We start from the raw sequence: 23,603 nt of genomic DNA on the forward strand, positions 1-23,603 counted from the left end.
TGTTTTCATTTTCTTTCTTCTGTAACTTCTACTTTCTGTTTTTGAATAGAGATTGAAGAGCTCCATTGATTCAAATTCTGAGAATTATCTCTTGCTTTTCTTTTCAATTGATCTAAGGATTGAATTTAAATCTTTTCTTCTGTTTTAAATTTCATCTTCTTCTGCAATTTATTTTCTGGTTGATCAAGAGAGTAATTGAGATTTAAATCTGCTTTCTAATCTCATCGTTCTTCTTTGATCTTCAATTTCTCTTTAGGATTTCATAATTGAATCAAGTTTTCTTGCTGTTTTGTTTCTTGAGCAATTTTTCATTTCTATTCTTGCTACTGAGATCCAGATCTGAAGTCTTACATCTCAGATCTTTCTGATTTACTTTAGTTTGCTATTTCTTGTTCAATTCCAAGTCCCAGCACCTAAATCCTTTTTTACTATTCAAGCAATTTACATTCCTCAGCAATTTAGATTCAGTAATTTAGATTTCTTGCACTTTAAGCTTCTGCCATTTACATTTCTTGCAATCTAAGTTTCAGTCATTTACATTACTTGCATTTTAAGTTTCAGCTCTTTTTCTTTCTTACACTTTAAGTTTCATGCAATTTACTCTTCTGCACTTTATTTTTCTGTCAATTTCCCCTCTCCCTTTAATTTCCTGCAATTTAGCTTCTGTAATTCAAACTTCTCCCAAATCATCAATTATTTACTTAACTAAATTCGTCACCTAACTAAAATTGCTCAATCCATCAATCTCTGTGGGATCGACCTTACTCATGTGAGTAATTACTACTTGATGCGACCCGATACACTTGCCAGTGAGTTTTGGTGTGGAATTTGATTTCCACCCATCAATGGTCGAAAAAACTTGGGTCACGTGTACGCGTGGGGCATGCGTACGCGTAGATTGGTGCTTTGTTTTTTCAAAATTTTTCAAGTTCTTGCACCAAACCAAGCATTCCAAACCTCCAAATAGCTACCAAAATACCATAAAACCTTATTTAACACACTATACTACCATCTATACTCAACTAACTAATCAAAACATGAAATTAAACTAATTACCAATATTTACAAAAGAAAAAATGAAAAGATTTTACCATGGTGGGGTGTCTCCCACCTAGCACTTTTATTTATTTTCCTTAAGTTGGACTTATGGGGAGCTCCTCGTCAAGGTGGCTTGTGCTTGAAACCATCCTTGAACATCCACCAATGCTTGGACTTCCAATAAGCTCAATTCTTTAAAATTAATATCTCCAAGATTTGATGGAGTTCTTCACAAGCTAAGGGTTCCCAAAAGTGATCCACATGTACTCCCGGATCCCGTATCTTGTTTCTACACCCGTCTTCAAGTTGATTATCATTAATCCACCCGGGTGGTGAGCAAGATGAATTCTCAATCAAGCAACCAAACATCATCCTAGACCCAAGCAATCTAGTTCTACACCAACCCTTTCTATTAAGCCTTGAACATGTGACCATCATGGACTTTGATTTACAATATCAACCACTAACCAACTCCCTTTTGCACTTAAAGCCACAAAGAGCTCTAAGTTGGCCATCCGTCTCAAGCAAACCATATTCAAGTGGAATCATAAAGCTTAGAGATGAGAGATTTACCCACTTGAATGAAAGAATGGATGGTGATGGCTTGGGGAGAAATACTTCCAACGGCCTTACAAGCTCCACTCCCTTGTGTTCTTCCTTGGTTACTTCCATCTCCTTACAAACTTCTTCAAATTCAATCCTTTGTTCATCAATTTCATCTTTCTCTTCTCCATCACTCAAATCATACTTGGGAGGATGAGAGAAGTCTACCTCTATATTACTTTCTATCTCACCGGGAGAAGGTTCTACAAGTTCAAAGGATTCATCACCAAGACGGTTTGATGCATGATCTTCATCACCAAGGGAACTCAATTCTTGCTTCATTCCTTCCAAGTCTTCATTCAATAATTATTTTGGAGGTTGTGCACTCTCCTCCTTAACATCAAATTCAATCTTCTCGGAGGGGTTTTCTATGACTTTAAATTCGCATGGAGGTTCTGCATCTCCCAAGTCTTCAACCACTTCTTCCCTTTCTTCAACAATCATAGCTTCCTCCAGTTGTTCCAATACAAAATCCCACTCCTTATTCTCCACCGGAGTTTCTAATCTCTCCTTCATACTATGCTCTTCAATTAATTCTCCACATGTGGCTATGGGAGTTCCTTGAGTGCTCAAGCATTGGGAGGCTAATCGATTTACCACCTTGTCCAAGGCAGCCGTGAATCCTAGTACCTCGCTTTGCATTTCTTCTTGCCCTTGACGTAGCAAAGTGAGATAATCATCCATTGGAGATTGGGGTGGATAGGAAGGTTCATCATTTTGGAGGAAAGGTTCATAATAGAAAGGTGGTTCTTCTTGGTGGAAATATGGAGGTGGTGTATATGAAATATATGGTTCTTGGGAGTATTGATGTTGGAATTGTGGTGGCTCTATCACTACAAGAAAAACACCCATTCAAGTACACTTGAAAAGTGTAGCCAAAACAAAAAAAAATGATGCCTTAGGAAAAGGCTACGCTTTTTAGACTTCGGAGACACTTTTGTAGGCGATGCCTATACTAGTGTTGCCCATTCTCAAAGGCTACGCTTTTCTGTAGCAAAGGCTACGCTTCTCGCCTTTGAGAATAGGGTACGTTTTTTAAGTGATGCTGTTCAGGATCTAAGGCTACGCTTTTCAGCACTAATGGTTACCATAATTCTAAAGAATAGGCTACACTTTTCAGAGCTACTGCATCACTTTATAAATGTAGCAAATAGTATACCTATAGCTACTCTATATAAGTGTAGCCTTTTGTCCCTCATTTTTTTTTTAAAATTTCTGTTTATATATATATAAACAGAAATTTCTAACAATTTTTTATCTAAACTCTAATATTTGAGAATATAATTATATATATAATCCTGTATTGTTAATTAAATTAGTTAATTATTATAAAATAAAAATGTATACATATATAATAATACCATACAATAATCTTTAAACAATAAAAATTATACTGAAACAAAATATAAGTATACAATGAACCAAAAATATTGGAATGATCATAATTTTGAGCATTCATACATCTCAAATTAGAATAAGTATACTCATATAATGCACTTAGAGTTTACTACTAATAAACTAGGAAAAATCAAAATATTATATCATATAAATGTATCTTAGCTTCTAATAAAAGACATCATCATCAACCATACATCTTTCAATTTCCACCTTTGTCAATAAACCATCATGATAAGCATCTCAATCTTCATTCACATCTTCAGAATTATCCTGCATAATTATATAGAAAAATAATTATAATTTGAAAAAGTACAAGAAGAAAAAAGTAATTAACAGATTAATAACACATACAATATCCGAGAGGCATAGGATAATTGAAACTACTCTACTTTTCATATCACCAAAGTCTTTTGCTTTAAAATAACAATCACATTCAGGGGGATACTATAAATCACCATAAAGGACAACTAAAAAACGGACTAACACAACTTCATACTAAATGGGAACTAAAATCAGAAAAATCAGAAAACCAAAACCAGAAAAATCAGAAAAATTACAGCTTTCACCCTGATAACAATAATATTAAAATTACATAATGAAAAAACAAAACCAAAAAAACCAAATCACAGCTTCCATCTTCTTCAATTTCAGTTCAAATTAAAAAGATATGGCATCCTCCTAAGTTCTAACAAATAAAAATTTTAAACTCAAAATCCTAATTAACAATTAACAATATATAAACAAATATTAGAGAATAAGAAAAAACTGGTCATACCATATTTATGTTTGGAATATGTGTTGATCCATGAGCGCTATTTGCATCAATTGGAGAGTGTTGGGCATCTTGTAACAAAGCTTCAATTTCTTCCAGCCTCATTCCAGGTTCAGATCGCTGAACTAGTAACTTAATCATGTTTCGCAATCCATGAAGGTCAGCCTCTTGGTGCTGCTGTTTGGCCTTCATGTCTCCAAGTTCAGCCTTCAAAGATGTGACTTCCTCCTGGTGTTGTTGCTTGAGTTCTGAAATTTCTGCATGCTTTTTTAAGTCACGTCGTGTAATAGATCTTCCATAGCACCTAACCCGACCTGGTTGTTCTTTTCCAAATAAAGACTCAAAAGCTTCCTCATCTGTTTCACCAGCAGCTTGCCGGTTTTGGAATTCATCCTAATTAAAAGAAACATTTGACATAGAATTAGTTACCGTATCCTAAATTTGATTTATAATCATTAGTAATTCTATGAATTCTCATACAATTGCATCTTATGTTTCCTGATCAACTTCCTTCCTTTTCCGACTTGTTCGAGTAGCAAGGAACATTTCAAACCTTTTTGGTTCCTCATTTGTTTCCTTTGTCGCACGCTATAAAATAAAGCCTTAAATAAGTAAGTCTATAACAACATAACTAAAATTAACTAAACAAATCCCATCACAAATATGAAATAAGTATACCAGAGCCACTCGTACTCTTCCAAAATTGATTGGCCCCATGCGATGTGGAAACTTTTGCTGTTCTTTATGTTTCTTATTTTTTTCACTTATTGACTATAATTGAATAAAAGGTTAGCATATAGAAACAGAGAACAATATAATTAAATTTTGCTTCGGCAAACAAAATTACAGCAACCAGAATAGTAGCAGGTATAATTGCACAGAATAGAATTGCAGAAAACAAAATTGCACAAAACAGAACTATAGAAAATAGAATTGCAGCAACTTAAAATTACAGCAAATAAAGTAGCCAAAAATAGAATTGTAAATACAGAAATTCAGAAGTTCAGAATGGAACTGGCAGCAATATATCCTAAAAAAATTCAATTCAGTTCAAGAACCTACATCAGAATGGATATGTGTTTGTACAGCATGAAAGAGGACAGATTCCAACATTATCAATTGAAATTTCATTATTTTGCTTATGTCTTAACAAACAATAATATATTTGCAATTAAAGTACCAACTATTTTACCTGGATTGTAGGATGACTCCAATAATAGATCAATTTTATGAATTGACTTTCTGGAACTTGTGTCGGTCGATTTTTCACCATATCTTCGATGGTATCAAAGGGAACAAAGTGCTTCTGCTTAATCTTTCCCTTGAACCGCTTCCAAGCATCCCGAATTGCTTGGATCACCCACTTTTCTCCACTGTCTGGGAGGATAAACTTGGTCTGCATGATATCAACAGTGTTATACGCACCTTCCTATATTTAAAATAATCGACATTTAATAATAATAGAAGAGTCTTACATTAACATAGTTCCACATGAATTTCTTAGCTTTAGGAGTTACAGCATGCCAGCTATTGTACAAAAGACTCACAAATCTTTTATTTCTCCCAATTGTTCCTACGAAACTAGTTAAATTAGACACACTTTGATCGGTTGGTCCTACTGGCTGTCCAATATCAAAAATAACTTCTTCCCGCTGTTCCATAGTTCTTGCATAAATCTCTTTGCAAGTTGTTTTTCCCCGGGTTTTCTTCTTCTTTGGCTCTCCTAGTTTCATGCAGTAGGGGGAAAATTAGGGAGCAATTAGTGATGCCAATTGAAAAATTAAGCATTATGATTTACAAAAAAAATATAAAAAATGATAGAAATAAATTACCTCCATCATCATCAATGTCCTCCATCACATGTGAATAATAATTTTCATCAAGTGGAAAGCTATCTCCCACATCATCACTTAGTTCAGAGCTTAGTCCGTCAATTTCTACATCTATCCCATTTTCTTTTAAAAATTCATCAATAGTTGTAGCCCTTACCCTTGGCTTGCTCTTTTCCTTTCTTGATCCATCTTGCTCCGACATTAAATCTTCAGCTTGTGGGGTAGTGTTTGAACTCAGCAAAGTAGTGTCATGTTGCCTTTTTTGAGTTCTACCATGTGTGACTTGAATAATCTGCTGCTGCCTTTGGTTGATTGTGGGCTGAGTAGAATTTGCACAACTCCGATCTTGGCTTACAGTTGTTGGCATGCTATTATTCATATTACGAATTGCATCGAGCTTCCTTTTAAGTTCATCTGCACCCACCTTTGTAAGCTTAGAATTGTTCAAGCCTTGTGTTAACGGTTCATGTTGTACTTCATGCTTCTTTTTCTCAGCCATAGCCACAGTCAAGTGATTCTTTCTTTTTTTATTTTTTGGTTGTTGCGCAAGAATGCTTGGCTGTACTTCCAGGGTTTCAGGCATGAAATTCATCCTTTTGTTGATTGTGCTGAGTGTGCTTTGTAAATGAGTAAAATCCAGCTTCTTTGACGTACACTTCTTCACTCCTTTGGTTGCACTCAACTCTTTTTGACTTTCGACTACATCCAACATTGGCATAGTTTCCTCCTTGTCGTTACGTGCTGCACCTTGCATCACATATTGCTTGCGTTCATTTACAATCCTTTGTCTCTTGGCTTCAAATTGTCAAAGCAAATTCTTACTTGATGTTGCTTTAAGATCAATAAATTCTTTATTCCTACACAAATAAATTAGTTAACTCGAGTTAATATAAGCAATAAAGTGACATATCCTATAAGAAACACTAACAAAATGAGAAATTAAAACAAAAATATGACTTACAAATAAAAAGGTGAAGAAAACTTAGTTATACATATGTACATATTAAGCAACAAATTGCTTAGGCTGACCCATCAGAATCGGAATCTCCAATGAAATCTGCCTCATATTCTTGGGCAGAAGTCACTTGGGGAACCGTTTCAATAACTGTAGGTCGTAGATCATTCCTCTCCAGAATAAGTTCACCATCATCAGCTGGTATGGCAGGACTTGTTATATGCTCGTGTTGTTCACTATAGAAGGTTTGACTGGCCTCAGACTCAGATTTGTCATTTGTTTTAAATAAGTCTCTTGGGATAGTTTCCATAACATAATGTTTGTTATGTTCATATGGATCTTGCACATAAAAACACTGATGTGCTTGAGATGCTAGTATGAAAGGTTCATTCTGGTAGCATTTCTTATTGAAGTGAACAAATGTAAGACCATACTTGTCTCTCCCAGCATCATACCACTCACACCGAAACAATACAACCTTAAAACGCCCAAAATAATCTAACTCTACTATCTCAAATAACCTGCCATAATAAGCTACAGTGTCTTGAATTGGACTTTTATCTTTAGCACTTGCAAAGCTTGAAGTTAAAGCAGTTAATGTGACACCACTATTTTGTGTTTTTCTCCTTGCCTCACGCTCCACAGTGTGAAACCTATATCCATTAATTATATAACCAGAAAATCTTCTTGCAACAGAGCTTGGACCTCGAGATAATTCTTTTAGCCAAACAAGCACATATGGATCCCTCGCTCGAGTTTCAAACCACTGCGAGAAGGTTCTACTGTGAACTTTTGCTTTTCTCCATTTTGTTCCCCGTTGATTGTTAACCTCATCCTCATGCTCTCTGTAGTTAATAATAGTTATGTTTGATCGGAAAAAATCTAAATGCACTTGATTTAGTGAATAAACATAAGTTATATTAAGTTACCTAACATAATCTGCGACTTCTTCACAATTGTATAATACATATACATGGGCTTGAGCACTTGATATGTCATCGAGATTAATTGGTTCTCCATTTCCCATGCCTAACGAACGACCTTTGTTAGAAAACAACTTTGAAGGCAAAACTTCGTCGTCATTAGGATCATCATCATTCTGAGGTCGCTTATTAAGTCTTGTTCGCACACCTCCATGCAAGTATCTTGAGCAGAAAGTTAAGCACTCTTCAGCCAGATATGCCTCTGCAATAGAACCTTCGGGGCGACTTTTGTTGCGTACATACGACTTTAATGTACACATGTTCCTTTCTAGAGGATACATCCAACGAAACTGCACCGGACCACCCAATCTCACCTCGTTTGCTAAATGAATAGGAAGATGAACCATTATGTCAAAAAAACTAGGGGGAAAGATCCTCTCAAGGTGGCATAATGTTTCCACAATCTCTAACTCCAGTCGATCTATCTCTTCCAGTGTGATTAACTTTTTGCATATGCGACGAAAAAAGGAACTTAGTCGAATCAATGGAATGGCCACGTGATCAGGAAGAATACTTTTAATCGGTATTGGTAGTAAGTAGTGTAGCAAAAAATGAGCATCGTGGGTCTTATACCCAGAAATTTTTTTTTCTGCTAGATGTACACACCGTGATATATTCGAAGCACTACCATCAGGTAGCTTTGTTGTCTTCAAAACACCACAAAAAATTGACTTCTCTGCAGCAGTCATAGAAAAGCATGCCTTTGCCAACTTTGTTCTCTTGCCATTATTCACCTCCTTTGGTTGAAGATTTTTCCAGATCCCCAAATCTTTTAAGTCATATCAAGCATTCAGATGATCCTTTGTCTTGCCTGGGATATCCAAAAGAGTTCCAATAATACTGTCAAGTATGTTCTTCTCTATGTGCATGACATCTAAGTTGTGACGCAGCAGGTTCTTGTGCCAGTAAGGCAATTCAAAGAAAATTGATCTTTTTTTCCAATTCCATGGGAAACTATTTGATGTACTTTGCTTCTTCCCGAAAACATTCTCAACATTTTGTAGCATCTCAAAAATATCCGTTCCTTCTATAACAGGTGGAGGGGGTCTTAATTCTTGCTTCCCATTAAAAGACCTTGTATTGGTTCTCCATGGATGATCCATGGGTAAAAAGACACGATGGTCCATATAAACTGTCTTCCGACTATGTTTTAGTTGTAGAGAAGAGGTATTTTTGTTGCAACAAGGGCAAGCCAATTTTCCCTTTGTACTCCACCCAGACAACATAGCATACGCAGGAAAATCATTAATTGTCCACAAAAGAGCTGCCCGCATTTGAAAGGTCTCATTCTTTGATGCATCATAAGTTTCCACCCCTATTTCCCACAACAACTTCAAGTCTTCCATCAATGGTTGTAGATACACGTCAATATCTTTGCCAGGTGATTGTGGCCCAGGAATAAGCAAAGAAAGCATACAATATTCAGGTTTCATGCACATCCACGGAGGCAAGTTGTATACCATCAACATTACGGGCCACGTGCTCCATGAAATATTCATGCTACGAAATGGGTTGAACCCATCACTTGACAAGCCTAGTCTAATATTGCATGATTCTTTTGCAAAATCTTCATTTATTTCATCAAAGTTCTTCCATGCCAGTCCATCAGTAGGATGCTTTAACGTCCCATCTTTAACGCGCTCCTCATCATGCCACCTCAGACTAGCTGCCGTTTTTGAGCACATAAATAATCGCTGAAGTCTTGGAATTATAGGAAAGTATCTCAGAGTCTTTGCAGGAATAGGACGACCTTTCTTGTGAGGTTGGTTCTCGCTATTATCACTAGAATTTTCAGTATATCGAGATGTTCCACATACACGACATTGTGTTTCATCCTTTAGTTCTTTCCTATACAGGAGGCAATCATTAGGACAAGCATCAATTTTTTTATAATCCAGACCTAAATCTCTTATCATAGCCTTCGTCTTATGGAAAGATGGAGTTATGTTAATTTCAGGCATTGCCTCTTTCAATAGCTCAAGAAGGGAAGTGAAGGAGGCATTGCTCCAACCGTGCAAACACTTTAACAAGTACAGGCGGATGGTAAAAGATAATGTAGAAAATTTCTTGCAGCCCGGGTATAACTCTTGACTTGCCCCATCTATTAAATTATAAAACTTTTTAGCCTCTTCATTTGGACCTACAGTAACACCCTCAGCATGATCTCCAAATGCATCATTAAGCATTCCTTCGATGTCATCGCGTGCACCTTCATCATCCGTGTTATCATCAACCACCATCGGGATTGTCCATTCCCCGTGATTAATCAATGTTCTATATCCCTTAACAAATCCGTCGGCTACTAAATGGTCAAATACCACATCTCTTCTATACCACTCAATGTTACAACACCTCTTACAAGGACATTGAATTTGTTGTCCGTCCGGTTCTCCCTCAGAGTATGCAGACTCTAAGAAACTAATAACACCATTGATATACTCTTCGCTATACCTCGATAGATCTATCCAATCCTTCGGCATATCACAAAACCTAATCGATAATTATTAAATTTTTTTGGAGAAAAATTTATAAGGGGTCGCAAAGTGAAGATAACAAGAGTAGAGGAGGAAGGGTGTTATGAAATATAAGGGGCATGGGCTATGAAACGGACTTCATAGCCTTGTAGTTAGGTTAGGAAATAGTTCCTAATCTTTAGAAGTAATTCTCTAAACATTTTACTAGAAACTCGCTGAAGCAAAACAAATTAAGGAAAACAAAGAATTTATAGTACATAAATAATAAGTTAAATTGCAACTTCATAACTAATAAAGCAATCAAAGTGGAGCTACACATGAATTAATAGCATAATAATAAAGTAAAAAAAATATGCATTGTACCTTGCCATGACACGATCAATGTTTTGACAAAATCCACTTGGGAGCTTTAACCAAAAACTTCAATCTGTTTGTTACCAAGTAAAATACTAAGAGATTAGACTATGATATTATTTACTCTTGATTTATTTTCATAAATTCTAAACAGATATAATTAAAATGTAAGGGAAAAAAAATAAAAAAACTCAATTCAGGTCGGTAACTTATTTGGAAAATAAAAGCAATCTGATAACAGCCCAAAATTCAAATCCAAAGCATGAGTAACTGAGTAACTAAAAATAAAAGGAAGTAATCTTGCTTCTCAGAACTCAATTCAGGTCAGTAGAAGTGAGACGATTTAATGGTAAGTCATGAGCTAATCAAAATATTATCCTGGTAACTGGTAAGCCATGAACTTGGCAGCCATTCATGCAAACCACATGGGTCATCCATGCAGCAGCAGACAATGAAATACATTTAGAAAATAGTGAAAAGAATCTGGAAAAGAATAGTGAAAAGAATCTGAAAAAGAATCTGGTAATTCAGGTCCTTAATTTTTTTATACCTTTCCAATTATCCCTTTTCAAGCAGCAAAATAATAATGAAAATGTATTTCACTATTGTCTTAAGGCCCTTTTTATTTTAAAAACAATGTATTTTTGGCCAGTCCTACATATAATGGAGTATTACTATTTTATATGTGGAGTATGCAGAATTGAACAACGTAAATCTTTTCACATGGACCAGTTTGACTATTAAACGACTTATAATTAAGAATAAAAATATTATCATAAATCTCAATAAGTCACGGATTTGAAGTTGTTGTGGAGCAGAGCCTGTGATATAATATAACCTTGGAAGTTCTAACTTTAAAAAATAAAAGTAATGTTATGAAAATAGATGGAGGTGGGCAGAGTGAGACAGTGAGTGATATGAATTATTATCAAAATCTATTATATATAAAATCTATTTCCGAATTTTGACACTGCTCTACACACAGGATTTTAATTATTCAAGTTTTAAAAAGTGCAAATTGATTTGAATTGGAGAAATCAGAGGGAAAAATAAAAAGGAAGTGCTGGAATGTAATTGAGCTTGTGTATTCCTAATAGAACAAGTAATTGTGGATGGAAAGGGAAGCTTCTTCATCAATCATCATATACAACAAAGCTTTTCACTCAAAATCCATTCATAATAGACAATAATAACTGAACCAAAAGGTTTAGGTTCCCGTCCTTTCCACGAAGACCGGGGCCAACAGCGATAACTTTTCCAGAGTTCACCTAAAGCAAGTCACCAAGTCATCAAATGCACTTCAATCAAGCAAGAGTTCCACACAAATTGGACGTATTTAATAATAAGAAAACCCGTGTTAAGAACATAACACTAATACTGATTACACAAAAAAAATTTGAACCAGGGAAGCAATTTTTCCCTCAATGACAATCGCCAAGTCATGAAATGTACTTCGATCAAGAAGCAATCAACACAAAATATACTAAGAAATTGTGTGTTAAAAATACGAAACACTAACACTGATTGCACAGGAAACTTTTGAACTAGGAAAACATTTTTGTTTCATCAATGTGGAGCAGAATTCTATAAGAGTAGAGAACGATAAGCAACAAGCGAAAGACAATTATGAGAATCAAACCCAGAATTAAGACATATAATCAACTTTCACAAGTGTATTTCACAGTTTGGGAACTCTTTCATGGATTACTACTAATTTATAGCATTTGACCACAAATTGATCCTACAATCATTCGTTCTTCATCAAATTGGGGTGCAAAAATGTTTGGTATTTTTCTTTAGCCTATCATATCAATCTAACATTAACTTTTCTCCCTCTAACAATTAAGTTGTGATAAGAGAAACATAAATACAAGTGCAATAAAAAAATAAAATAAAATAATAGGAGGAATACATTTCCAATGGCAAATTACGGGAAAAAAAGCAAAAGTTTCAACACATTTGTGTAGATAACCATGGATCGAATAATAATAATTAATAACAATGCTCTGAAAAAGTTCGGTACCCGAGGGGCATCAACTAAACAAAAAACATAGTGGGATTGTTGAGAATAATTACACATAACGGAAAGTGGAAACAAAAAGAAATTGCATTAAGAAATTTTGAGACAAAAAATAAAAGACATAATTGAGATAAAGAAGTAAAGGAGAAATGGGTATGAATTAAGACCTTGGTGGTCTTCTCTGGTAAGAGAATGCCAGTGTTGGTCTTCGATGGAGGGATGATTTTCTCAACTAATAGTAGTGTGACTACTTAAGGGGAAAAAAATTAAAAGTATGCAAGAAGAGAACAAAAAAAAATTCCCCAACCCAAACTCATAGTTACTACAACATCATCCAAAATTCAGAACCAGCTCACCAATCAAAAACCATTTACCAAAAGTAAAATTTTTCTAACGGATATAATCAAAATGGCAAAATCCACTGGTAGATTCGTTTCATGTTCAACAGGGTATGACACAACAAATAATATAAATATTTTGTTTACATTTATTAGTAAATATTATATACTTAAAAAAAATTGGGATCCAATTGAAATTCTGACTTATAAGAATTATTATAATGTAGATTCAGTTAGGAACTTAGGAACTAAAATCGTAAAAACAATGTGAAGTTGTTCCTCTGTTATACTGAAAGATAATGTATATGAACAAGGAATTGAAATGAAAGTTGGCTTATGAACTATACAGTACCTGCGTAAACGGAATGAAACCCCAATCCCAAATTCACGAGTTCGATCTCCTGCGCCGCAACAATCCCAAATTCACGAGTTCTACTGCGCCGCAGCAATAACGGAATGAAACCAGTAAATTCTGAGTTCTCCTGCGCCGCAAGATTAGCATGCATGTTCATCAATTCACGAATTCAAAGAATTTTGTACCAAACCCCCAAATTGCAACTCGAAAATCAGAACCCTACCCTCTCAGATTTAGAAACCAAATGAAGGTGATACATACCTTTCTTCACGACGGTGAGCGAATAAAGAAAAGCTTTTAGTCGAGCGCACAGTCGATCTTCCTGATGTCAGCGCGTAGCGACGAGAACCGGTGATGAAGACGAGTGGCGGCGTGGTGAGACGTGAGTGATGAAGATGAGTGAGTGGTGGAGATGGTGACGCCGTGAGCGGTGACGCCGTGAGGGTTGACGCCGTCAGTGGTCTTCTCTGATTTGGGGGTGATGAAGGGAGTGTGATTAGCTAGCTAGGGATCGTGAGTTCAGTGGCCATGTTATTTTGTTTTTACTTGCCTAAGTGTCTATGGCCATGTTATTTTTGTTTTTATTTGCCTAAGTGTCTATGGCCATGTTATTTTGTTTCTATTATTTGCCTAAGTGTCTACTGTACGCGTGCTTGTATATTTGGTGAAATGTGAACAAAATTTACTAAGTGTTGACATATTTGACTTGAAATACATTAAGCAACACTTTTAAAATGCACCTGAAATATGATAAATAGGCTAAACTTTAAAAGTGTTTTCTTTGGTGTAAAAAGTGAACCCATAACTCTTAAGTTAAGGCTACGCTTTATAAGTGATCTTTATAATATCTAAGGCATCGCTTTTCAGGTGATGCCACAAATGTGATTCCAATTCTCCTGCAAAAAGGAAACATGGAGAAAAGCGTAGCCTATTCCTAGAATAGGCTACACTTTTCAAATGTAGCTTAAAAAAAGTGTGACTGAATGGGTATTTTTCTTGCAGTGATATGGATTTTCTTACATAATGGTCACAAGGATGGGGTATGGGTGATTAGTCATATGGTGGATGAGGGTCATAGGAAGGTGGTTGGTAAAGAGGGGCTTGTGAGTATGGTTGAGGGTTATGTTTAGGATCATAAGCATATGGTGGGGCTTGTTGGTAACCACAAGGGGGTCCATCATAGCTATTGGATTGATATGCATTAGGAGTGGAATTATACCTATAAGAGATCGGAGGAGGTTGTTGCCAAGAGGGTTGTCCATAAACTTGAGGCTCCTCCCAAACTTGATTGTTCCATCCTTGATGCATATCCTCATTGAAGCTTCTATTCCCTACAACATAATTGTAACCACACTCGTAGGCAAAGTGATGAGAATGAATTCATAGTAGCAAGAGCAAATGCAAACAAAATCAAATAAGAAACAAAGAAAACTAAATCCTAAAACTAGCAAAAACTAATAAAGAGACAAAAGGCAAACATATTCACAATATTCACATATATACAATAACCAATAACAAGCGCAAATTTGCAATGCCCTGGCAACGGCGCCATTTTGATGAAGGAAAAATTGATGGTTTAGAATTTCACAATAAATTCTTGTTGCAAGTATAGTTTCTAAACCAACAAATTATCCTCTCATACAAAAAATTGGTTGTCACAAGTAACAAACCCCAATAAAAATAACCGAAGTATTTAAATCTCGGGTCGTCTCTCAAAGGAATTGCAGGGAAGTGTTCTTGTTATTGGTTATGAAATGCATATTTTGGGGTTTTGGATAAAGGACAAGAAAAGTAAATCGCAAGAATTAAACTAATAGCTAAGAAAGCTCTTGGCAAGGAATGGGAACTAGAAGTCCTATCCTCATTATCCTCCTGAATTGTGACAAGAATTGTCCATTCACTACAAAAAAAAAAGGTTAAAATGGCGGTTTTTTATGGGAATTACGGCGGTTATAACTGCCATTATGACCGAAAACGGCGCTTCCAAGAAACGCCGGTATTTTGGGCGCCATTCTGGTTATTATGGCGGTTTTCAGAAAACCGCCGTAATAACCAGTGGATAATACGGCGGTTTTTTGACGGTAATAAGGGCGGTTTTAACCGCCATTTTAACCAGATAAAATGGCGGTTTTGTTTTTGTTTAAAACGGCGGTTACGAACCGCCGTTTTTACCAAGATTTAATGGCATCCTTCTCGTTTAAAATGGCGTTTCTAACCGCCGTTTTTACCTGGGTTTAATGGCATCATTCTCGTTTAAAATGACATTTCTAACCGCCGTTTTTACCTGGGTTTAATGGCATCCTTCTCGTTAAAAATGGCATTTTTAAACCGCCATTTTTACCTGTATTTGATGGCATCCTTTTCGTTTAAAATGGCATTTCTAAACGCCGTTTTTACCATGGTTTAATGGCATCCTTTTTGTTTAAAATAGCATTTAAAATGAGATTGAAACTACGTATTTAAAGTGACATTTTTAGAATCTCATAATAACCAAAAAGCATAACCTTAAATCAAACATCATAACAAGATTTTTAATTCATACATAGTCTTCGAAAATAAAAAATCATAATCCAAAAACAAAGTATTAAAGATAACATTTTTCAATAATTTGTCTTAACATATATCTATAATACTTAATACATAAAATCTTTATCATACAAGATCATGCTTCTTTGTTGCTCGCTCCAGAAGACCTACTTCCTAACTCTCTTGGTGATGGAATCCCACTCTCTTGATCCAATCCCTACAACAAAAATATAATTATGAGCACAATAAAAAAAGATATAAAACTAAATCTGAAACTATTAATATGAAATTATTCAATCAAAAAAGAAAACTCACATACACTAACACAGTTTTTTATTTCTTTCCACCCAACAATAATCTTAACAAATATGGGGCTAACTGAAAGAATATTACACATGGAATAAGGTATTAAGAAGCAATATAGCAGTATTAGTCTTTTGTTGGTAGGCTTTTAATTAAGAAGCAATATAGCAGTTTAATTAAAAAGTTAATTTGATATTGACATGTAAGACATTATATTATATCAAGCAGTAAGGTGCATGGGATCAAGATATAAATTGCTATATCCGGTGAGGTCCAAATTAAAGAGGACCTACTTGCTAAATTTAGTTGTCGTCCAAAGGAGAAAGACTGCACAAGATACTGACTTTTCATGCCATCATTCAACGTTGAAGATGGAAAAAAGAGAAGAAGCTAAGGGTAGCAATTTTAGACTTTTATGAGAGAACAAGGAATAACAGGAGTTAACATTATATTTTTCTTCTCAAAAGTAAAAAATGATTTGTTGACTTCTTTATTCCTAGGCTCATGGCATCTAAAAAAACTAACAGAAATATTTAAGCCTCAACAAAATTTATTAAGAGAATAATACTGCCCATCTTTCCACTTTGTTGGTAGGCTTTTAATTAACAAAGTTAAAGCTAGCTTTCAAAGTCAAATTTTAAAATTGACCCAGATTCCCTTAAGAGTCCAAATATTACACATGGAATAAGGTATTAAGAAGATAAATTGTATTTGTACCTGTGAAATTTGTTGAGTAGGAAACATTCCAGCCAATTCCACTGGAATTTTACCTCCTTCCTTAGAAGCAATATAAGATACTAGCGCTTGCAATTGCGCTTTAACGGTATCCAACTCTTCTTACACATTTGGACCACAAGTAGATGATGTGCCAGCATCATTTGAAGAACCTAAATTCATCTGACTAATTCTTGTAGTGTTGTTCTTGAAAGCAATTGTTGGAACAGCTCCCATGCCTAAACCTCAAACACGACCAGGGTGCTCTTTCCCAAGAACTACTCCAAGAGCATCAAGAGGAGAATTAACGGTTGATTCCACTGCTTGTTGACTGCTATATGCTTCAATCTTCTCCTACATATATAAAAAGAAAGAGAAAGAATCAAACATAATATTATCTTATAAAAAAGAAAGAAAAAGAAATACAAAAAGTTACTTATTGCACTTTAGTCTTACCGCTATTTCTTTAGCCTTTTCATTAACATAACTTCCATCTATTTTCTTGTGAGTGATGTCCCACATTTGAACCCTACTAACTTCTTTTCCCGTCTCTTCCGTCTAAAATTCAAGAAAAGTAGAAAGACTCAATCAAGAAATATATCATTCAATAAAAAGTATACATAAAATTAAGTAACTAACAGCAACAATTCTCAGCCAAACTAAACATAAAATTAAGAAATAATGGCAGCAAACTAAACATAAGCTGAAGATAGCAGTTCTCATCCAATTCAAACAAAACCATATAAATGATTACCAATTCAGCCCTTCTTCTTGCAATTGATTTAGCACCTGAAGTATGAGGAATTATTTGTTTTTGCCGAATTTCTTGATTCCTCTTACAAAGATTCTGCAAAATAAATTTGGACACAATTAAATAGAGTCAAACATGCATTCAACATATAACATGCATTCAACATATCACTGGTTCATTACCAACTCTATATAAAATAAAAGACGAGCAGGTAGCAAACTATAACTAAAGGCTTTTTATTACCAACTCTATATAAAGGCCTTTCACAACATTCCATATGAATTTAATATCCTATTTACAGCAGCAAACTATATAAGGCTTTTTAGTGGGACAACATTTAACTAGGAAAGTAAGTACTTACCTGAGTTTCAGGCTTCAAACGATATTCTACGAATAAAGCCCATTGATCAAGAGCAATATCTTCTGGTGTATTATTTATGATCTCGGTTTTACTCAACCTCGGATCATAAAACTCACTCCAAAGCTTTATCCTATGTTCCCTCCATTTTTTGCCAAGCGATTGGAGCAGAAATCGTTTGGCCAAGCTATCACACACTTTGAAGCAAAATCGAGCCTTTAATATGGAACAAAGAATATATATTAACTAAAAAATAAAACTAAATAATGACAAAGAAATAAGCTTTAGAGTTTAAGTAATCTTCTTACTTGGAAAAAAATATTCCATTGATTTTCAAAAAAGCTCTCTGGAATGTCTGACCACTTATCAAAACTGATTGGAAATGCTACACAATCAGTGGCCAATTGCCCACAAACTCCTGCAAGGAGTCCGGCTGCTTCTCCTACTGCTGCATGCTGTCTATCAAAATTGACAACTATGCGCAAACTTTCTAGCAAATTATGCACATCTTTCACTAATAAATGAAGGCGTGTAGTATCTTCATATTCATCTAAAATAGATAAATAAATATAAATAAATGAGTAATTGAGCGACTAAAGAATAAAACATATGATGATAGATATATATTATAAAAGATTGATTCTTGTGGAGGGTATAATGTAACAGCTACATATATAATACTATATATTATACATCAGAATTCAAAATCAAGGTGAAAATAGGCTAATATTAGTAATATCCACTGCAGGATAAATATCATTATTAAAACAAGAAAATACTATAATATAAACAAGTTGGATCAAATGTATTTGCCATCCGTATAAGCCTCAGCCACCAATATACAAATTGAAACCCAATAGGCCAATATCCAATATTTTCTTCGGTTGTGTTGGGGGCTTCTTGTTATATTAGGTTGGGCCTTTAAAAAAAGAGAAAATAAGACAAGACCATATAACCCAATTAGGAGCTGTCTAATTTATTTAAAAAAGAGAAAATATTACATACCTATGGCATCAACAGTCCAATAATGCTTAGATTCACGCCCACGTTTACGTTTAGGTTCGGATGGATGCTCAGATATAGTTGGAGCAACTGATGATGGCTCAGAAGAATTTGAAGCTGCCGACTTGTCTCGGGAGGAACTTGCAACTGTTGTCGACTTATCTCGGGAGGAATTTGTAGCTGTCAACTTGTCTCGAGAGGAATTTGAAGCTGCCAACTTGTCCCGGGAGGAATTTGAAGTTGCTGACTTGTCCTGGGAGGAATTTGCAGCTGCTGCCGACTTGTCTCGAGAGAAATTTGCAGCTGCTACCGACTTGTCTCGAGAGAAATTTGCAGCTGCTGCCAACTTGTTTCGGGAGAAATTTGCAGATGCTGCGGACTTGACTTGTGATGCATTTGAAGCTGCCGACTTATCTCGGGATGAATTTGTAGCTGCTATTGACTTGTCTTGTGAAGAATTTGCAGCTGCTATTGACTTGTCTTGTGAAGAATGTGCAGCTGCTGCTGCTTTAAGCAGATTCTTGTACCTCTTTTGCTTTGGCATATCTGCATAATAGATGAAATAAATAATTAATAAATATTTATGTAAAATTTACAAACAAAAGTTAAATTGAAAAAGAAGAAATGTAGACAAAAATTATTAATAAACCACTTTGAAGACCTGGTTTGAAAACCTAGTTTGAAAAATAAATAATTAATAAACCACTTATTAATAAAACTCACCTACTTTACCATCTTTGGCTTAGCTCAATTTGAAGACCTGGTTTCATACACGGTGATTCTGAAAGAAACTGAATTAATTTAATATACTAACTATTCTGACATGTGTTCGTCTTCTCCAATGTCATTATCTAGTAGTTCATCATCTACCTCATCTCTTAACAATGATAGATTATCACCATTTTCAAATAAAAAATCTAAGTTTTGCTCTAACCATGGCTCATTCTCGCATGCTTCATCATCTTCATTTCCCCCCATATCATATGAATCTCTTGGCTTCAAATGCACGACAACACTCCAATCTTTATTCACTTCATCATTGACAAAATATACCATTCGAGCTTGTGAGGCTTCAATATACGGATCATCCTCCTCTCGGTCACCACTGTGTATTACTTGTGAAAAATTAACAGAAGTAAAACCCCAATTATCCTTTCTACAGCCCCGTTCTCTAGTGGTGTCAGCCCATTTACATTTGAATAAAGTAACCCGAAATTGGCCATTGTAGTTTAGTTCTATAATATCTTCTAGTTTGCCATAATATGACAAATCAGCATTCCTAACATCAGCATCACTAGCGCTAGCAACACAAGGAGTTGAAGACATTAAAAAAACTCCACTATTCTGGGTCTTTAATCCATTGTCTCGATTGGTAGTTCGAAAGGAGAACCCATTAATACTAAATGTAGAAAACCTCTTGGCATATCGTGATGGACCCCTTGCTAAGTATCTCAAATCCTCATGCACAGTATTCATAATATCTGGGTTCATAAGCTATTATGATAGAACAATATATTAGTTATTATATCCACAAATACTAGCTCAATATTAGCAAAAAATATCACTTCTCTATTTACCTGCGCAGGAAACCAAGTAACAAAATCTTTATTGACTCTTTTTTCTATCTCTACATTTGAAGGCCTTCTACCCTTAGATCGTCTTCGTACAAAATCTTTGAAGTCACTGTCAGATATGAAAGTTTAACTCTTAACTAAACGACTATTTTCAAGTAAATAAAAAATATGTACGAAAATCCTTAAGCACTTACTCAATGAACGGTTTGACATATGGACAATTTAAAACCACATATCGATGTGCTTGTTTTTTTTCCATAGGTGACAACTCAAATACTGTGAAAGCTCCCTTTGAGTTCCCCATTTGTGGAAAAAGGGAATCCACATGTGTACTATAATTATCATCCGGACGATCATCAACACGTGGTGGCCTATTAAATCTTGTCTCAATCCCTTCTAAGTATAGAGAGCAAAATGTAAGAGCTTCTTCAGCCACGTATTCCTCAGCTATAGAACCTTCTGATTTAGCTTTGTTTCGTACATAGGACTTCAAATGACCTAAATACCTAGTTTGTATAATTAAGTGACAGGTTAAATACCTAAGCAAGATATAACTAAATGATAGGTTAAATGAATAATGATTGAAAAGAGATATTTACCTCTCAATAGGATACATCCACCTATAGTGTACTGGTCCTCCGAGTTTTGCTTCATCAACTAGATGACAGGTTAAATGAACCATGATTGTAAAGAAGGAAGGAGGGAACAACATTTCTAAATGACAAAGGGTAAGGATTATTCGAGGTTGGAGCTTCTCAAGTTCTGTAAGACTTAAGCTTTTAGAGCACAACTGTTGAAAGAATGAAGACAACTCTATTAGCACTGCAGTAACTTTATCTGGCAGCACATTACGTATGGCAATGGGTAATAGTTGCTGCATAAGAACGTGGCAATCATGGCTCTTCAATCCAGAGAGCTTTCTTTGCTTCAGGTCAACACACCGTGAAATATTACTCGAGAGACCATCTGGTACTCTAATATTCTTTATAGTACGCAAGAATATATCTTTCATGGAATTTGACATTGTGAACAAAGATGGATGATATCTCCCATTTTCATCTGGCCATAAATCTTTTCTTATACCCATTTCTTTAAGATCCTTACGAGCTTTGAGATTATCCTTTGACCTTCCAGTCTCATTGAGCAAAGTGTATAACACATTGTCGCAAACATTCTTTTCAATATGCATAACATCTAGATTGTGGCGCAATAAGTTAGACTCCCAATAAGGAAGATCAAAAAATATGCTTTTCTTCCTCCACATCCCCGATTCATCTTCTTCTTCAACAACTTTTCGTCGAGTCCTCTTACCTTTACTTGCCTGTAGTTCCTTCCCGAATGAAACATTGATGCCTTCAAGTTGTTCCAATATTTCTGACCCTGTTAGTGCTGCTGGAGAATCCCTCAACTCAACTTTTTCATTAAATTTTGCACGACTTAGCCTAAACTTATGACCCCTTTCTAAGAAACGGCGATGTCCCAAAAAACACCATTTTCCACCATGCTTTAATCTATATGAATCAGTGTTGAAGTTACATGTGGGACAAGCATATTTACTATGTACGTTCCACCCAGATAAGTTACCAAGGCCTGGAAAATCACTAATTGTCCACATTAATGCTGCTCGCAATGTAAACATTTCATTTTTGAACCTATCTAATGTTTGAACACCATCATGCCACAACTCTTTTAACTCTTTAATAAGAGGTTGTAAGTATACATCTATGTTGTTCCCCGGCATTTTCTCTCCAGGAATAATCATTGACAAGATAAGTGATGTTGGCTTCATGCACTCCCATGGAGGCCGATTGTATGGAATAAGCACCACTGGCCAAACGCTATAGTTTGTACGCATAGCTCCAAAGGGGTTGAATCCATCGGCTGCAAGACCAAGACGTACATTTCGAGGATCTTCGGCAAACCCATCATGAAGTAAATCAAATATTTTCCAAGCTTCAGAATCTCGCGGATGCCTCATCTTTGAATCTTTCTTTTCTGCCGAAGCATGCCATTGCATTGATTGAGCAGTCTTAGAACACATGAATAATCGTTGAAGTCTCGGTTTTAGTGAAAAGTATCGTAAGATCTTTGCTGGTTTCTTCTTTTTAGCATCGCTCCATTTAGATGTCTTGCATCTTTTGCATTCTTGCAAATCTTCATCCTCCCCCAATATAACATGCAGTCATTAGGGCAAGCAGGTATCTTGGTATAATTAAGCCCTAGTTTATTTATGGTTTTCTTGGCCTCATAGAATGTATTTGAAATCTTTGCATTTCCAAAAGCATCTTTTAATAACTTGAGGATTTCGGTCATGGCTTTGTCGCTTATTCTATATAAGCACTTTATGTGATACAGACTAATTAAGAAAGACAGTTTTGAATACTTTGTGCACCCTTCATACAATTGTTCATTGCCATCTTCTAACAACTTGTAAAATTCTACATTTTCTCCATTGTGCTCTTCATTTTCTGCATTGTCTCCATCTCCATCTTCTATGTTGTCTTCATCTCCATCGCCATCTTCATTCAAGTCAGGTCCAGCAACTCCAAATGCGTCATTGAGCATTGTTACCATTGGATGCTGAGATGTCGAATCATCTTGTACAATATGACTAGTTTGATGAACTTGTGACCCAACTCCAACTACTTCTTCACCATGCCAATACCAAACTTTGTAGTTTTTTGGAAATGGCTTGACTATTAAATGTTCAAAAACTTTCTCTCTTATTTGCCACTTGCCAAAACCACACACCGGACAAGGGCATTTAATTTGACGACCCGCGAGAGATCGATGCTCAAAAGCAAAATCCAAAAACTTGTTTAAACCATCTTTATACTCATGCGTGGTTCGTGGTTTTTCAATCCATGACTTATCGATTGACATGACTAAGAGGGACTACAAATAGGGATTTTAAAAAATCTATTCATTAAAAATCTATATATATTCTAAAGGCAAGAAATTTATTCTTTTATATGCAAATTAGATATTAAAAACTTACTTAAATAGTATTTAAAAGAAAATATAAGGAAATTATAATTACCTCTTTCAAATAATAATTTCCCTTCTTTTTTCTTTCCCAACAAATATTAAAACTTGAAGCTTTCAAAGTAAAGTAGCTAACAGCAAGAGTTGAAGAAGATCTAAAACCTGTTTCACATGAAAAATTATCACCAACAGATTTATTAAAATTATCAAGATTAAACATTCAAAATTTCAAATAATCAGCATGCCTGAGGTCAACTAGAATGATATA

General features: G+C 35.3%; 4 protein-coding genes across 4 annotated transcripts; all 4 read right to left on the bottom strand.

Annotated features, from left to right (window-relative positions):
* Window positions 1-3,279: 3,279 nt before the first annotated feature.
* Window positions 3,280-6,142, bottom strand: LOC148555465 (uncharacterized). Its single transcript, XM_088490654.1, has 7 exons — window positions 5,644-6,142; window positions 5,287-5,534; window positions 5,004-5,207; window positions 3,815-4,204; window positions 3,597-3,606; window positions 3,391-3,452; window positions 3,280-3,309 (listed from the first exon to the last, which is right to left on the bottom strand). Exons 1-7 carry the CDS (start codon window positions 6,140-6,142, stop codon window positions 3,280-3,282), a joined length of 1,443 nt encoding a protein of 480 aa, XP_088346780.1.
* Window positions 6,143-8,363: 2,221 nt separating this feature from the next.
* LOC148555466 (uncharacterized) lies at window positions 8,364-10,067 on the bottom strand. The gene has a single exon (XM_088490655.1). The coding sequence runs from the start codon at window positions 10,059-10,061 to the stop codon at window positions 8,364-8,366; it is 1,698 nt and encodes a 565-aa protein (XP_088346781.1). The 5' UTR covers window positions 10,062-10,067.
* Window positions 10,068-16,911: 6,844 nt separating this feature from the next.
* On the bottom strand, window positions 16,912-18,383 carry LOC148555467 (uncharacterized). Its single transcript, XM_088490656.1, has 5 exons — window positions 18,369-18,383; window positions 17,778-18,020; window positions 17,420-17,512; window positions 17,122-17,223; window positions 16,912-17,019 (listed from the first exon to the last, which is right to left on the bottom strand). The coding sequence occupies exons 1-5, from the start codon at window positions 18,381-18,383 to the stop codon at window positions 16,912-16,914; spliced, it is 561 nt and encodes a 186-aa protein (XP_088346782.1).
* A 1,206-nt stretch (window positions 18,384-19,589) lies between these two features.
* Window positions 19,590-23,233, bottom strand: LOC107648345 (uncharacterized). The gene is made up of 4 exons (XM_016352239.3): window positions 20,950-23,233; window positions 20,545-20,856; window positions 20,354-20,459; window positions 19,590-20,270 (listed from the first exon to the last, which is right to left on the bottom strand). Exons 1-4 carry the CDS (start codon window positions 22,389-22,391, stop codon window positions 19,590-19,592), a joined length of 2,541 nt encoding a protein of 846 aa, XP_016207725.3. The 5' UTR covers window positions 22,392-23,233.
* Window positions 23,234-23,603: the final 370 nt, after the last annotated feature.

Source organism: Arachis ipaensis, chromosome B6 (genome assembly GCF_059453495.1).
Source record: "Arachis ipaensis isolate K30076 ecotype BB chromosome B6, ASM5945349v1, whole genome shotgun sequence".
In the NCBI taxonomy this organism is placed as follows: Eukaryota; Viridiplantae; Streptophyta; class Magnoliopsida; order Fabales; family Fabaceae; genus Arachis; species Arachis ipaensis.